Source organism: Parasteatoda tepidariorum, chromosome 6 (genome assembly GCF_982258835.1).
Source record: "Parasteatoda tepidariorum strain Cologne lab strain chromosome 6, Ptep-v5.0, whole genome shotgun sequence".
Classification (NCBI taxonomy): domain Eukaryota; kingdom Metazoa; phylum Arthropoda; class Arachnida; order Araneae; family Theridiidae; genus Parasteatoda; species Parasteatoda tepidariorum.
This window is the reverse complement of record NC_141760.1, coordinates 12,194,526-12,213,102: the sequence shown is the minus strand read 5'-3', so window position 1 is coordinate 12,213,102 and position 18,577 is coordinate 12,194,526. Positions and strand designations below refer to the sequence as shown.

General features: G+C 29.9%; 1 protein-coding gene across 1 annotated transcript; it reads left to right on the top strand.

The window, feature by feature from the left end:
- The first annotated feature begins 731 nt into the window (after positions 1-731).
- Positions 732-16,973, top strand: LOC107442689 (thrombin inhibitor hemalin). Its single transcript, XM_016056316.5, has 5 exons — positions 732-989; positions 4,309-4,384; positions 5,573-5,791; positions 11,708-11,944; positions 16,800-16,973. Exons 2-5 carry the CDS (start codon positions 4,330-4,332, stop codon positions 16,823-16,825), a joined length of 537 nt encoding a protein of 178 aa, XP_015911802.1. The 5' UTR covers positions 732-989; positions 4,309-4,329; the 3' UTR covers positions 16,826-16,973.
- The last annotated feature ends 1,604 nt before the right edge of the window (positions 16,974-18,577 follow it).

The following is an 18,577-nucleotide window of genomic DNA, read 5'->3' as shown; positions in this document are numbered from 1 at the left end:
CGCCGTCCCTTCCCCTCTTTCAAAAAATATCTATTAAATAAAATATTTCCATGCACGTATAGTTTATTTCATCGTAAGTTTTCTTCAATTTACCATTACTTCAAAACTCCATTTTTGCTTGTCCCACACATCGTTAGACACGTTTTCCAGTTGATCAAGCATCACTGACTGCTGTTAGTAGATGACCAATTTGATCAACATGTGAAGGGACCGAGGGTACGTGACATCGGTCCCTTTACAGGCTGATCAAAGTATCTAAGAACCCTCCCCCCCTACAAAGAATCAAAATTATAATGACACGCTTTTACTTCAATCTCAGGGATGTTTCCCCGACCGTCGCCAATAGCCCAGTGGTGACCGCTCCAGTGCGACGTAAATAAAGTACTACTACTACAACCACTTTTGTATTGCTCTGCGAAAACTTTGATATTAATATTAATTATTCAGATGAAACTTCCGGTTTTGTTCACGATTTGAATACAATTACTAGCTCAAAATAGATAAATACCAAAAACAAATTATTTATTGTCGTTTATTTATTTTTTCAAACTAACCGCCACCTCAAAACAAGAATTTAGGATCAATTCTTATTCGTATTTATATTATAAAATTATGTTCTATTCCAAATGAATGTCGCATAACTCATAGATAAACGCAGATAATAATACACCAAAATTGTAGATAAGTAAAGATAATTTTCTCTACCGTATTTGTCACGGAAAGATGAACAGAAAAAGGGGAAATATAATTGTTATCAACAAAAAACATAATTACGCTTGTTTCATCCTCCCGTAAATAATTTTCTCCTTCCGCCAAAGCAAGGATACGCCAAAAGAGCGATAACTGTTTGACCTTGGCATACCTAACAAATAACCCTCGATTAGGGAACAGAATAAAAGGTATATATATACCTGTGGGAAAGACAATATTGACCTCCATCTACAAAAGATACACCTTCTAATTACATTTGTGTCAAGTAGTTCGAACAGGTGAGTGCTTTTAAATTAATTAATATAAATTAATAGTTTATAAAATCAAAATAAATTAAATAAATCGCATTTAATTAAGTGAGATTCAAAGAATTATTCTACATTTATAATGAATTCCTACATTTGTATTTTCTAAAAAAATACTTTGAATAAAAAAAAATTTATTAATTGATACTGAAACAAATGTAATACTTTTTTCTGAGAAATGCGAAAAAAAAAGTATTCTTGTATTCATTAAGTACTTTTGCATGAAAATAAAGTAGTTTGCAAAAAATTAAACTAAGTAGAAAAATCCGTAATGTTTTGAGTTTTGTTGGAAAAAAAGGGGGGTGGAAAATCAAAATCTAAAATTCTGTGACATTTTACGAAAACTTTATTTCTTCAGTTGTATTTATTGTATAAATCAGATTTAAAAAAATTAGATTAAAAAAGCATTTTTAAAATAACACTTTATGCTGTTAATTATAAATAAAGTATTAATATTACTTACATTATAAAATTTAATTATAAATAAAGTATGTTTTATTTTTGAATCGTTCGTAAACGCTTAATTTTACTTATTTACTTAAAACATTCCAATACAAACAGAAACAATGCGGAGAAAATGTTTGTTTATTTTTGGAATAGAAATGTTTTCAGACTGGTCTATGAATAAACCGAAAATAAATACGATTAACTGAATTATGGTTTTTGTTAAAATGAAGAAGAACTGATATAAAAATTGAGAACAGATATCAGAGAAATGTATGTATTTCCTTATTTTTGAATAAAATTTAAAATTCTTAGCCTAAAGAGTAATACATATCTTCGAATAATAAATAAATATGTTAGCAGGTGAATAAATAAAAGGTATATATCTACAATATCGTATATCTACAATTAAGAAATAAAAAATATAATTTTTAAGATTTTTTTTTTAAAAATTGAAGTACGTTTTAGCGTCTTGAATTTCTAAAGTGAGTATGTTAGAGCATTTAGGTTATAAAAAAAAGATTTTACGAAAAAAAAAAACATGTACAGCTCAAAGATTTTAAAAAGAGAAAAAAAAACTTAATATAACTTATAAAATTTCCTTTAACTTATGTAATTTCCTATCTTCGTGAAGGTATTTTTAACTCACGTAAAATTATTTTTAACAACATGTAAAATTTTTAATATCGTTAATAAGTGTTATTAAAATATTAATCTATGAACCATTTCGATGTAGTAAGTTCCGGGCTTTTTATGTCTATATTAAATTTTACAACTGATATTTACTCATTTGGGGGTTTATGGTTATCCATGTTCAACTCCACAGCCTTGTAACTTTGAATCCAATCCATAACACAAGGGAACACCTGAATAACATTTTGATGGTGCTAATCCGCATTTGCGGTACAAGGAGAGGAAAACCACGAAAATTTCCCATTGTTAGCCTGGCGGCAAAGAGATTCTAGTCCCATGATCCATCTGACACTGAGGATAGTTCACGTCAGCATCGTAACCACCAGCCATCACTGGAATTAGAACTTGGATCTCGTCTTTGAGAGGCAAGCGCTCTATTTCCTGAGCCACCGCCGCGGCTCCTTCCAAGTTCTTTAATCGAATTCTCACTTTTTTAGAAAAGGAACTAAAAGTGTTTCCTCTTCTATAGATACTAACACTCTTGAGCATCGGTTATTATTGACAATGAGCGGACATTCTCCGTTCGTTACGGTTTCAGATCTCGCGTAGAGATATCTGCTGTCGCTTTTGCAGTAACCGGACATTTTTCGTTCGTACCTCTGTATCGGTAAAAAGATGGCTCAAAAATAAAGATCACAACAAAATTCCAGCTTTCCAAAGCTGTGGAGTCTATGTTGAAGAAAATTATTCAGGAATCGGAAGAATTTGTTCCATCTCGGTTAATTAATAGTTATGTCCTGCTGGTTAAAAGAAAAGCAAATTTGAAAACTAGTTAGGAAATTATTATGTTACATAAATTATTTAGGCAAATATTTATAATTATGTGAACAAAAATATTTCTCCAAAGAAAATTTTTAATCATTATTTAATTTATCACATTTGAAAGTTTTTAAACTTATGCCTTATGAAATTTAAAAAAAAAAAAAAAAAAAAAAAAAAAAAAAAAAAAAAAAAAAGCAGAAAAATAATTAAATTTTTGAAAATGTTTTATCAATAAAAGAATAATTTATATGTTATTTTTAGATGCATAAACAACAAAACTAAACTTATTTTACTAAGTTAAAAACTTATGAATCATTTGTAATGTTTTCTAATTCATTAATACTCAATAAAATAAAATAAAAATTGTAATGAAATGCTTATATATAAGGGAGTGCGCGTATAAACTATTTATACCTAGTTCTTTCCTTATAATTATTTCACACAATTTCAGTATTCTGCACAAATATAATTTTTTTCTTAAATTTATTTCTTCAAATATTTAGTTTTAATATGAAGTGAAATTTTAATTAAAATACTTTTAAAAAACAGAAGTATGCAATTTGTAATTAACATTTACTTATTGCATTATATTAGTTTCCCAAGATTCGTCGAAAATTTGTATCGAATGTAAGTACGGATTGGGAGTTAAATATTTCAACTAACGTCACCATAACTCTACAATTTTCTACTTACAGTTACACACCAAAGTTTAAAATGTTGATAAGTATTTTAAGAATTAGACTGTTTATCTTCCTCGCTTGAATGAAATCTATCATAATTACGTTTTCTTTTCAACCGAATAGGTTTATAAAATCAGTACTCGAACCTTACATACTCTATTTGTTTTGTTATTTTTGTCCATTTCACCGATTTCGATAATTACTTGAAAGTCTCTACCTTACACTTGAGCTTCGTAATACTTTATGATAAGATTTAGATATAATTGAGAAAAGGAAAATTGTATTGAACTTGACATCATATCTGCCATATATATTTATTTATTCATGATGTAACAGAGAGAGGGACACAGTGGTATAATTTTGAATCTATGAAATGTTTTCTAAAAAACTTTAATACTAAACCTACACAAAAAACTTCCTTTATATACTTTAAACTTCTAAGCTGAGTCGTGATTGTTTTCAAAGCATTAATTTTTATTTTTTCATCAAGGAAATATCTGTTCAAATACCCATTAAAATTATGCATAAAAATTTACTTCTTTTCATAGAATTGTATTATTTTTTTTAATATATTTATTTTTTATTTATTTATTTACTTATAAAGGCTATATCTTTTTTATTTATTTATTTACTTTATTTATTTACTCACGACTGCCTTAAATTGTTAATGAATCTCTGCTAAAAATCTAATGTCATAATTTGTTCCATTTCAGATTGCGTATAACTTCGAAATAATGGCATCACTAACAGCTCTACTCATTTTCAGTACAATCAGTGTTGTATTTGCAAGTAAGTTTAATCTGCATGATTTAGTTTTCATTAAAACGGATAAAATGGTGATACAATCAAAACCATTTTATTTCTTATTCACATTGACTAAAATTGTATGACTTTCATATAGTTTTGGATTACTATTTAGTAAAAAAAATTGAAGACTTCTGCAAACATATTTTTTTAAGTATGGAATTTTAAAGTTTAATTTGTAACATTATTTGCATTTAATTTGTAATACATTTTAATATTTTTTTTGTAGCATAATCAAAATAACACACAACTTCCGGGTTCTGCAAACCTTTAAAATAGTCATATTATTCCATATTTTATTGCATCATACAAATATTTTGTTACGCTATTCCATATTGTGTTTCTTAATTTCTATGACAAACAATCATTAAATTTATCAAACTAAAATCAAGTTTAAAAATATTGTCACTCAAAAAGATTTTCAATTAATAGTTTTTAAAATAGTTGTAACATATACAAATTGCTCTCTTAAATGCATAATATAATTGAAGAACTCGGGATAAGCCTTTTATTTTATAAAATTTTTGAGTAGAGGGTCTTTGATAATTTCGGAGCAAACAATAAGATATACAGCTGTATATGGTACTGAAATCTGTTAGAAACTTCGGAAATTTGTGAAGTTCCTATATGGAAGGAATAAAAAGGAACTGCTTAGCTACAAAAATTACCCTTGGAAAAGGTTTAACTTATTATTATATCGTCCGAAGCTCTCCAAAAATTTTATCAGTCTTCCAAAATGTCTAAACAATTTCGAAACATAAAATATTTTTGTGAAATTAAAAAGAGATCAAAATTTTATTCTAGTCGAAGTAAAATGTAGGTTCATATTAACTTGAACCTTCCATTTGTAACTCATAGCTGTAGTCTTAGAATAAATTCTAAACAAGTTCGAGATTCGAAGCGGAATCTTTTGCTTAATTATGGAAAAGAGTCAGGTTCATCTTTATTATATATTACTATAATAAAGATATAATATATTATATCTTTATTATATATTACTGTGCATAGATTCCATTACTATACCACCAGCATTTACTTCTTAAGAAGATGAAGCTGGTAGTATAGTAAAAGAAAAGTTCTTATTTTCCGTAAATATTAACTGTTGAGTTACTTTCAAAGAATGTCTTCTTTTTCAATAAAGGATTTAATTTAATGTATTGAATTTTAATACAGGTACTAATTTTCCACGAGATTCGCCAAACCAGGATCAAGCACCGCCATGCCTCCAGAAAGTGACACAGGGTCTCTGTTTGGCTTACTTCGAAAGGTTCTTTTACAACGCTACAGCCAAGACTTGCCAAGAGTTTGTGTATGGGGGATGCCAAGGAAATCAAAACAATTTCCCAACCTTCGATGCCTGCATGACAACTTGTAAAGACACTAAAAACGAAGGTAAATAATTGTTTTTTTTTTTTTTTTACTTAAATGACAAAGAAAACAAAAGTTGATTGTTATCTTGGTAAATTATTGAAATAGGTTATAAATTGAAATAGGTTAAATGATTAATTGAATTGATAATTGTAAAACTAAAAATAAAAAAAAAGAGTAAATAAGTGTGTTTTTTTACTTAAATAAAGAGGTAAACGAAAGTAAATAATTGTTAACCCCTTGGGGACGTGTGATTCATAAAAGCATTCGTACAAAATCAGAATCAGGATATAAATAAATAAAAAACGGTTGCTTAAATGTAGGCGTTGCTAATTTAACAGGCTTACTTTGCTTTTACCTTAATTATTGTTAGTTTAATCATATATATAATCAATGTCAGATTAAAGTATAACTAAATAGTTTTATTTTGAGCAAAGTAATGGTGAATTAAATAAATCAAACAATTATAACTCCGCCCACAAATAAACTGCTAAAGAATTACTTTGATTACTAGTTTTATCTTTTTACTCTGATTGATACGGCTTTATGCTGTCACGCATTTGTGACAGTCGGCGCGAAAGGGTTAATAGGATAAATTATTAAAATAGGGTTGCAAATTCATTGAAAGTAACAATTGTAATTCCTCCAATAGTTGTTAATTCTCCCGGAATTTCAGGAAGATCATATTTGTATATTTAGAGAGATAGGGAAATTTATGAATCTTCCTTTTAATTATCAGATTTATAAATTTAATTTAGAATGATTTTGATTGCAAATATATAAAAATAAATTAAAAATGAGCATAAATGCATGATACTTATAGATGGTGTGTTTAAACACTGGCAAAAATTTTAAAATATTTCTGTCTATATTTTTAATTCAATTCTCATGTCATAACATTCATGTCATTTCATTTCATGTCAAAATTCATTCTTGCAAAGAGCGAAAATGAACAGGTCTGCAATTACATCGGAATTAGATAAAGAATATATATATATATATATATATATATATATATATATATATATATATATATATATATATATATATATATATATATATATATATATATATATATATATATATATATATATATATATATATATATATATATATAATATATATATTCGATTTCGGACGAAAAATACAAAAATCTCATAAGCCATGATGTTTTGCACTAAAGTATTTGACCGGGCATACTGTAACTCTGTATCGGTTAATGCTCACTAGACTTCATACAGTTCTAATAGACAATGAGGATATAGAACCTGTATTTAATAAATTACAAACAAATAAAGATTTTAGAACATCGTTGTTTGATCCCCCTTCATCCCAACAATTATAATAAGCAATGAAATAGATAAAAAATTATGAAAAATCATTGAAGTAAATATTGTCTTGTGAAAAACGCAATTGCCTCAAAAAGTTTGCCAATGAGTCTTTCCTAAGAAACTGAAAGTTCCTTTGTATAACAATGCCTCGATTTCTACCAAGTGTTGCCACCGTCTCATCAGTATGTCAATAGGGCAAACGATACGAATGACGCAAAAGACAGAATTGCAATAGAACTCGTTCACCTTCCCGCTTTTTGCCTTTTGACGAGGAAATTCTTTTCTGTCAGAGAGCAGGTCAAGCACCCCTGAGAAGTCAATGGTGAAATAATTGATGGTTTTGCCTGGTTTCATTACAAAAAAAAAAAAAAAAATAAATATATAGAAAACCAAATAAAAGTTCTTTTTTTTCCATAAATTAAATAGTTTTCAGGGACTTATTTTTTTAAAAAATTTTTCTTTAAAATAATGTATCGATTTGTATTTTTTGTGTTACTGTGCAATTTAGTAAATATGCAAAATTTATTAATAAATTGCTGTGATAATGTTTCTAAAAATTTAAATTTTAATTATGATTTTACGTTTTTTAATGTCACAAAAAAGATGTTTTAGTATTTTTAAATTTTGATTTATATTTAACAAAACTAACCATACTTTAATTTTTCTTCATAAATTTTTTGTGTTTAACAATAAAAAAATTACATTTTTTCATTTTATTCGTTTTTTATAAATTTATAATTATAAATCTTCGAAAAAAAATTCTCAAAAGTAAATTAATCTATATAGTAGACCAATTCCAAATTTCATACGATTATGAGTTCCGATTCTTTTTTTTTTTAATTTTTTAACACGGGTATTAATTTATATTTTTAGTGCTGATATAGCATTTAATATGCACGCAAGCGAAGGTCATTTAAAAGTATATGAGAAATTTTTTTAAAAAAATAATACTTAAACATTTTAAAAATATTTGTTTTTTTTTTTATTTTTTTGCTATTACAAAAAAGTATGCCTTACCATTCATACATTTTTTTTTATTTTTGCAAAAAATAACCGTACTTTTGTCTTAAACATTTTTTTTCGTCATAATTTTTTAATTTTAAAACTTTATTTTTTTCTATAAATTTATAATTCAACATCTTTTTTTAAAATAAGCATTCGAATCCTCTGACCTAATGAGACAAACGTATGTTTTTTTACCATTTGAGAGAGAATTTAAAAGTTTTATTCAACTGAGCGACTTTAAAATCGATGACCAGACGTCACCAATTTTAACTCTTTATAAAGCCTTTTTTTTTTCTAGTTTGGTAATAAACTATTTTTAGGATTTTGACTAATTTATAAAAGGCTTGATATTAAATTTATAAAAGATTAATTTACATTAAGCTTCTTTTCGAGAACTTTTTTCTTCTTCTTTTTTTTTGTGGAAAGGTGAGTGGGATTTTCGAAAAGTGTTAAAGTAAAGAATAACTGTAAAGAATTTACCACTATATGATGATCTATGCTTAGATATAAATGAAATTATAAATTCTTCGTTTAAACTCGACGAGAAATGATTGAATAAACCAACACATAACGCACAAGAAAAGATAGGCCCCGGTGTTGGTCTCATGCAAACCTTTACTGTTACCCACATTTATGTAAACAAAGCCGTGTTTATTTATTTTGAATTTATCAGCAGATGACTACACAAATCATAAATGGGAAATAGCTAACCATAAACATTTGAAAATTAATGAAGTTGATGGAAAGTATACTTATCAAAGTCTTAGGGTTAAATTATGGTAAGAGAAAACACCATCCAAGAAAGTGATAAAATTTTATTCGTGAAAATCCAAAAAACTGTTGAATTTTCAGAAGAAAATTTTGAATCGTTCCTATTAATCGATTTTTACTGTTAAGAACAGAGGTGGCAAACGTTTTTGAGAAAGTCAGTGGCATGCAAGGAAGAAACAAACATACAGCCAAAGGTGGCATACTTTCTACCCCTAAAGTATTAATTTATTAGTATTAATTATTTTATTTTATAACTGTCGTTGAACAGCCGACCCAATTTTTTGGATTTAAGACTACTAATGTTCAGTTCTATATCCTTGAAATTTTGAACCCAAATACAGAAGACAAGGGAACTTCTGGATCAAGTATTGTTAGAAATTTGCCTTCGTGGGGAACTTTTTGATGTAACTAACCCGCATTTGAGTTACATGGAGAGAAAAAAAAAAACCAAAAACCTCCCACGGTTAGCCTGACGACATGGGGACTCTAACCCATAATCCGTCTACCACTGACGATAGTTCACGTCAGCACTGTGATGGGTGCGAGCCGGATGCGGAATTCCTATCGACCAGCCCTGCTGGGATTCGAACCCGGTTCACATCTTCGGAAGGCGAACGCGTTCTATCCCCTGAGCCATCACGGCTCAATCTACTGTGATAGAAATGGAAAAAAAATGTATTTAAGGGCAAAATTAATGGAAAAGTGGTGCTAATTCGATTAGAAGAAACGTACAAAATCGTCATACCATTGACGCCAATGATTCTTAATTAATTTAGGTAATACATACATATAGAAATGACCTACGTTCTAAAATGCAAAATTAATGGAGTAAAGGTGTTTTTGCGTTTAGAGGAACCGTAAAAAAATCAGCATACTATAATTGGCGACAATAAGGCTAACGTCGATAAATCGAAACAAAAAAAAAACGTATCTACTGAAAAGCAAAGCTAATGGGACTATTCGTTTTGGGGATATTATTATACGCAATATTATTGATACCAATAGCTTAATTATTATCGGTAACATGTATTAATTGGATAAGCATTAATTGAAATAAAAAAAATAATAAGTGTGTTAAAAAGCAAGGTTTATGGTGAAAAAGTTAATTAGAAATCCGCAAGGGGAATCGTAGAAAATTGCCATACGCAGGTGACGCTTCATAAATTTCGTCACTATGTACTACTGGTATTATGGTAATCAGCGCAGTTTTAATAAGAATTCAACAAAGGGTTTTCAGTAGTTTCAGAATATATTTTTTTCAGTGGTAACAAAGATAGTGTATTAATATTTTAATGAATTAGAATAAAAAAGGAGGGACTTTTTCCACCACTACTCATAAATATTTTAAACCGAGAATGGTTAGGCTCCAAAGTCTTATGAGAATTCTATTTGTTTTTAAAATGTCGGCATCTGTTTGCTGCCATTGATAAATAAATGTATTTAGCTTAAAACTCAAAGAGTTAACAATATGTGCCAAATATACTGATGTATACATAAAGTATTTTATTGATGAAATTGGTAATTATTAAAACTGTACCCATACTAAGCAATTTAAATACCGATACTGTGAAATAAGTATCTTACTCTCCGTTGAAATGAATATGTACCGGAGAAAATGACTTGTTAGTGGTACATTTTGACTATCATGAGTTGGCCGCGAGCAATATCACCACGCCAAGTGATGTTAAATACAGTTAATCACTATTCTGACGAGATGAACTACAAAAAAAAAGTAATTTTCTTAATTGTATAACGTAAATCCACCAGGAAGATAACAAATAAATAAATGAAATTATTTTAGCTTTATTAATTTAAGGGCTTATGGGAAAAACCAGGAAAGTGACAGAGAGATTATAATCGGGGAAAGCAAAAAAGTACGCTCCGAACCTATTCAATTCAACCATCCATTCTGATAAGATGAACTACGAAAAACGTGGTTTGTTTAATATAATCACATAAAGTCACTGGGAAGGGCAACAAATAATAAATAAAAATGACTGAAATTCTACTATTTTTTATTGAAAAGGTTAGTAAATAAACCAAGTACCACATTTTCAGACAGACTATAAACAAGATAAGGAGAGAAAAAAATTGATCGCCAAACTATTTTATTTCAGATTTATTAGAAGGTGGGACTAATAATTATTTACCTTATTTTGTTTACCACTGCCTAATTTGAAAATAAAAATCTTGCAAGCATACTAAAAACTAATGTGGATAAGTTGTGTCAAGATTAAAGTGAAAGCAAAAACAATTCTTTCACATTAAACACACCCAAATTGATGCAACCATTTTGTTACTTTCACTGACTCATAAATACCCCTAAAAATGTCACTTACCTGGTTCTTCCACTTCGCACTTCAATTGTGTTGGTATTCAGTTTTATGCGTGATTTCGTAGTGCTGTTCAGTACTGATTAATTGATTTTTTTTTATTCACGCCATACAAAGGATGGGTATTCAGCTAGTATATAAAATAACAATTTTAATATTTAATAAGATAAGCTTGAAAAACGGAATCGAATGCTATGCCCATTTTCTTAAATACACATTTTGAGCTCTGTCATATTTTGTTAAGCACGCATTTTAAGATGTGTCCCGAATGAAAAGCTCATCAATGACCTAGTTCTTGTAAAATGATCGAGGACAACAATGTATGTGCCTCAAATTAACATTTTAAAAAATACAAACAGCTTTCAGGGTAAATTTCAATTGAAGAAAAATGAATAAGGACGATTTTTTCCCTATATTTTTCAGCAACAAGGGCATTAATTATTTGATCATTCAAATTTTAAAAAACGTGAAAATTCTCATTTATTTATTTTTGTTCTCAGGAGAGGAGGCAGAAGCAGCTGAAAGCGCAGCAGTTGAGAATACATGCAGTCTTCCAAAGCAACCTGGCATCTGCTATGCCCATTTCGAACGTTTTTATTTCAATGGAAAAAAATGCGAATCTTTCATCTATGGAGGGTGCATGGGGAATAAGAACAATTTCGAAACCATAGAAGAGTGTAAGAAGGCTTGCATCAAAGAAAATAACCAAGTTCAGGTGGCGGCATCTTCGGTTCAGAGTAAGTTAAAATGTCAAGAGAGTTTTTTTCATCTCTGCCTGTTTTATTCTAATTAAAGCAGCGATGCCAAAATGGTTAAGCACTGGACTGCTTGATCTATCATTTTAAAGAATCATGGTTTTGTTTTCAGTATCAGCTCGAAGCTCCCTCTGCTTCGGATCGATGGTCACCAGCTTGACTGGAAGGTAACGTAGGATAGTGGGCAATTCTCACCGGTCTCGAAAATTAAACCTAAGTATCCACCACTCTTTTGCCTGATAACTTGCTGTAGGAATATTTCTTTACTTCCTTTTGCCGGATAACTGGCTGTTGAAGAATTTCATCATTTCATTTTGCCGGATAACTGGCTTTTGAAAGATTTCTTTATTTCCCTTTACATGATAATTGGCCTTTGAAAGATTTCCTTTTGCCTGATAATAGGCTGTCGAAAGATTTTTTTTTTCTCTTCCCTTTGCTTGATAACTGGCGGATGAAGCGTATTTTTTACTTCCCTTTGCCTCATAATTGGCTGTTGAAGAATTTCTTTACTTCGAGGTGCACGTGCGATGGCAAAGTGGTTAAGGCAATCGTTGTGAAGAACTAGAATTCCATTAGGTTATAAACTCATGTAACCCTGTTATATTGGTTTTTAACTCTTTTATTTACATGGTGCTAGGGTGTTTTATATAGATCATCTATATTTTTAGAATCTTGTGAAACATAAATGAAATTTCATAAAAAACGCACATATCATAAAAAAATTCAAATTGATATTTAAGTGATGAAAAAAAAAACTGAAACGGTTCAAAAATGATTGAGATCCCTGTAAAAGATGGATTAAAATCAAATTACTTGCCCAGTATTTTATCTAGCATTTTTTGCTAAGGACCACCTTTTCTTATTTAATAATAGTCGAAAAAACTTTCGAATTGTAAGGTATAGGTATACAATTCTTTACTTCATTTTAAAGAATGCAGTTTTACATGGCAAAATACATAATTTGGGCGAAATCCGTCAAATAGTTCCTGAGAAATTAAATTTTAAAAAAGTCGTACTTTTAACCTATCAAATCATTAAGTCCTAGAACGTGAAGATCCGATCATTAAATCAAAAATTATTTAGGGTGGTTCGTTTATTTATTTATTTTTTGCGAGCTGTACTATACTAGAATGCAAAGTTTCTTGACAATGACGTCACGGCTGGCGGAGGAAGAAGGAGAAATAAGTTCAGCCGTAGGGTTGTAAGGAGCAGGATCGAAATGACGTCACACTCTTCTAGCTTCCAATTTGGCGCAATAATCGGATTAAGCATTTTGTTTGGCACTTTGATTGTTAGAAAATCATTGGTCAAATTATCAGAAGCACTTATAATAAATTTAAAGATTCATTTTACGTAATCATAATTAAGTAATCTAGTATAATAAATATATGTAAACTGTATATTCTGAAATTTTATAAATTAAAAAATATAGAAGTTTAATATATTCTATTTATGAGTTTGTTATTTTAATTTTTACATAATTTTATGTATTTAAAAATTTAATTTTTAACAAATTATTTCAAAACAATACTCAAATGTTTGATTAAATAAATCTGATATTGTGTAATTTTTTTTTCAATTGATCAATATTTTTCTCAACCTAAATATCAGGGTGTCAATGATTTAAATAAATTGATTTAAAAAAAAAATTTTGATTTATATCACTTTAAAAAAAATCTCAATTTCAAGTATTTTTTAAATAAAATCACGATTTCAATTATTTATTTTAAAAAAATCATTTTTTTAAATATTTATTTAAACTCCCAACAGTCAATCATTTTCTTCAGCCTTTCAACAGTATTTTTAAACCACAACCTTTCTTTATATTTACATTAGAATATTCTATTCTTATTTGACCATTTCATTTTTGTATACTCAGTCTCTTAAATTTCCCCTTTACATTGTTATTGTTCTATTACACTTTAGAAAAGTATACTTAATTTTTTTAAAGCTAAATAGTACCTATTTTTACTTTTAAATGTGTCCACTTGAAACAAAATATACTTAAAGGAATTATTTTTTTCGATAGTTTTTTTTTACAGATTAATACTATTAAAAACAAGTTATTTACTAGCTCTTTTTATTGTGTTTTTAGTTGTTAAACTTAGTAGTTAGTTGTTTAGCTTAGTAGGTATTAAGAATGACACACTGCAAGATTTATTCCTTAAAAATTAATTCATGTATCATTTATGATGACATACACACAACTTCATCAGTACTGGTGTCTCCTTCGGAAGCAGTCTCAGTTGATTCAGGATCAACATTAATAACCAAACTTTCAACGGTAAAATCACACATTCCGTCAAGTTCCCACATTAGTTCTTCCTCTTTAATAACATGGCTAACACAGTTCTTCCATGTTTCAGTAGAAATGTTTTGAATTGCTTCTTTCGTGATCTGTTTCACTTCATTCTCTTTAAATGTTTTATTTTCGGCTGCAACTTTACCTTTCACAATACTCCAAATATGCTCAATTGGATTAAGTTCACAGTGGTAAGGTGGCAGTCTCAAAACAGTATGCCCTTGAAGCTCGGCTAGTCTATCAACTCGATAGCCCTCATATTTGTTACGGACATTAGACACGAGGAGCAGAAGTTCAGCTTTTAGCATGTCAAAGCTCCAGGAAATGTTTTTCGATGTCAGCCATTGTCGAATGTCATCCTTTTTGGTGGAAGAGTTAGGAATGCTTTCCACAAAAACACTGTGGTATGATGCATTGTCCATCACAATAATGCTATTGGCAGCAAGGTTGGGGAGTAACTTATTTTGAAACCAATTTTCATAGTAATCACCATTCATTTCTTCATGGTAATCACCTTTACCTTTTTTTCCTTTAAAGATATCTTCAGCTTCCTTGACAAAACCATTCTCACCTCCAGCATGGGTAATGATCTACCTGGATCCTTTTCCGGAAGGCGCTTTTAGACATAAGGCCTTGAGAGGCCTGACATAAATGCATCTTTCGGTCTCTTTATAAATGTATCTTGCCAAACTGCTTCTTTTGTGTGACCAAAATTCACCCAGGTTTCATCGGTGTAAATTATGTTCCTTCCTTCATTTCGGTACCGACGAATTTGTCTTAAAAATTGACGTCACCACACTTGTATATCTTCCCTTTCTATCAGCATTGAATTGCGGGATCGCTTCTTATATACAAATCCTAAATCGAGCATTAGCCTCCTGGTTGTGTCAACAGTCAAGTTCGGAAGGTCAGAATCCTCATTGATTACTTTCATAACTTTAGCCACGGTTGGAATTTCATTTCTTTTAAAAAACAAGTGCACCTTCCGACGAATGGCACACAAAGTAAAGTCATCAAACTTTTGTAGTCTAGTTCCTTTGCATTTTCTTGCAGGTCTTTTTTTCCCAGGAGTGGAAAATGAGCCATTAACGCCATATTCTTTTTGCATCCGTGAGATGCTGCTGGTAAATACGCCAGTTAAGTCCGAAGTTTTACACAGCACATCATTCATAGAATCGCTGGGATTCCCTTCTCGCAATTTATGAAATACATTCATAACAATTGTCTTCTCAGAGCTGCCTTTCTTGTGGATTTGAAAGACGTAGTTCAACTTAGGAGTAGATTCCATTATTTTAATAATAACGAAATTAACGAATAGGTAGAATAATAACGATATATTAGCTTTTAAAAAAGCTGGTTTCTCAAACGATAAAAAATAAACTACAGCACAGCAAAAGATTGAAGATAATATGCAATAAAGCGCGCGCGAAATTACACGCCAAAAGCTCTCCCTAAAAGCCCTTTGGCGGGATCTGTTGATCGTGAGCTCTCATTGGCTAACGCCTTCAATTCTAAATAAAGATACCATTCCGCGATACGCCGCTCGTAAATTTGAAAATATATAAAATTTTAAGAAAATTATAGCAAATTAACGCTATATATGTGTGGGTTAAGATAACTTAGCATATTTCTATGGTGAAATGCGTAATTTATCTCGAAATACAGACATCGCGCCGGGAACTATTTTCTTCGTTTGCCCTCAGCATATTTCTCCATTGTCAAGAAACATTGCAGTTTAGTATAGAAACTTCGTGAGCGTATAGTCTTATCTCGAGCCAACTGAAAGCAACGTCACTGAAAGATCATCTCTTGACTGCCAGACAGTATGTATCTTTCCATGTAGAGTATCATCCGTCTTACTATGGAGGGTTGGCCGTGTAAAGCTAAGAGCAGATGGCTATAAGGGTTAAAATTTGTCGTTCGCCTACGCTTGAAAAAAATGCACCATCCAATACTATTATACTTGTAGTGTTTTCAATATAACACATTCTTTCAATATAGCAGACAACGAAATAAACCACAAATGAATTCGGAAGACGACGTGAGCTGGCTATAATGCTACCCAAAAAAATAACAAACATTGCTATTTTACACAAATATAGCCAAATAAGGGATAACACTAAAAACATGGTTACATCTTACAACTTTATTTATGCTGTGATATTAATTTTAAATTTGTTTCACGACTTGTTAAAATTTATAAATTACAGAAAACTCTTATGAATGGTAAAATTACGCGCAAATATCACACAAATAAAACTTCCTAAATATTAAACCTTATCACACATCGCCTCATAAGCATAACATAAGCGGAGGGATACAACGGAAGTTTTCTAATTTTTTCCGATTTTAGGAAGTTTGTTATTGTTTACATTCAGTCAACCATCCATACTTGTAAATAAACACTTATTTGAAACAGAATGAATTATTTAAGAATTACTTATTTTGTCGCAATAGTTATTGAAATGCATGTGTATCATTTTTCACAATATATCATAATTTTATTTTTAAAAGATCTTTTGTCTCCTTTTACAGGTGATGAAAAACAAAATCAAGCATAGTATACCACCTTGCTGCAATTTTACAACATTAAGATCAAGAAATCACTGATTTCAATTTTTAACGAATTATTTATTTCTTCATTTTATCTACTAAGTTATTATGTGTGCTTTTTGTTCATATTCATAATAAAAATTGTTTTTATTTTAAGTTCAATGATTTTTCGCCTCCATATTTTTACAGACATGCAAGACCTTAATGACACCGACTTTGAATTAAACATTTCAGAATTATTTGCCATTTATCGCTTATTTGAGGTTCTAAAATTTTGCAATTCCATTTTTTAGCAATGAGGCAGTTCCAACGATTGTTTCAACTTCTAAAAAGTAAACAATCGTTTGACGATTGACTTTTCGAACGATCTTGTTCATAGATTCACATGACATCATTATTCTTTATTTAATAAAAATTCTTTGATCACTATTTTAAAAAGTTGTATCGAAAAAAACAAACGTCAATTAAAAAAAGTTAAAATCTTAAAGAAAAATAAAATACAATTAAATAATTTTAGAAACTCATGGAACATTTTTACTGGATCACGTTTGATCGTTTTGCTTAAAATGCACATCAATCGAATTCTCCATTTCTAAATTTCATAAAAATTTTTACTTTGGGGAAAAAGTTACAATAAAAAATACAGTCGGTGTACCGTAAGAAAATACTTTGTTTCAGCTGAATACCCATTCTTTGTGCGGAAATTATTCACCATATATCCTTTAAAAAAAACTCTGAGACCCTCTTCTCATAGCATTGACATGACTATATTTTTGTTGTTGATGTTTTGGGTTTATTTGTATATACTCGGAATACTCAGTTGTTCTGAAAAAATTTGTTTTTCATATTTTAAAATATCAGATAAAGATATGGAAAAAAGTGCTTTGGGAAAATATTCTATCATAATTATGTGCAATTACCTAATCGTTGAGGTGCGGATTTACATTCCCCGATTAATTTCTACAAATTCTGCCCCCTAACTGGGGGGGGGGTGAATGAAGCACGGTGAGAATAAGGTGAATAAAAAATAATAAAGAAATCAGTACTGATCAATGCTACGAACTCATGCACAATCCCCACTTTTTTGAACCGTCCAAAGATACCCCCAAAAGTTTTCTAATTTGTTGATTGCAATTCACTTTTCTTTTAATAAAAAAAGAAGATTCGTTGGCCTTTCAGCAGAAGGGTCTCTCAGTGGATCGCGGTGTAGTGATTTTTTTCTTTCTTCGGTTTCTGTCGCGCCTGCAGTATGCTTGATGAAGATGAACATGAAGCTTCGTACATGAAGATCTATATTGCTTGGCACCCATGCTGACAGAGTGGCTTCATGCGACGAGACGATGCATCTGGGTGTCCTCTTCACCCGAGTCACTGTAATTCATTTCACAGCAAACATTTTATTCCACAGCAAAAGTTAACATATGCTGTAATGAGGTGGGAAATCGTAGCTTCCAGCTTTGAGTATAGAATAAACCAGCCCTTCTCTATTGCATTGGCTGAGGGCTTAAATATAATTTCTTACAAAAAATGTATATTTTTTAAACTAGTTTTAAAAAAGAGAAATGATAAAAAAAATTTATGACTACAAAAAAAGTACAATTTTAAATTATAATTCTACAAAATATGAAAATAAGACTTTGTGTGGTGAGGAAAACCACGAAAACCTCCTATGGTTAGCCTGACAGCAAAGGGACTCTAACCCATGATCCATCTACCACAGAGGATATTTTATGTCACCACTGTGATCGCTACAAGCCAGA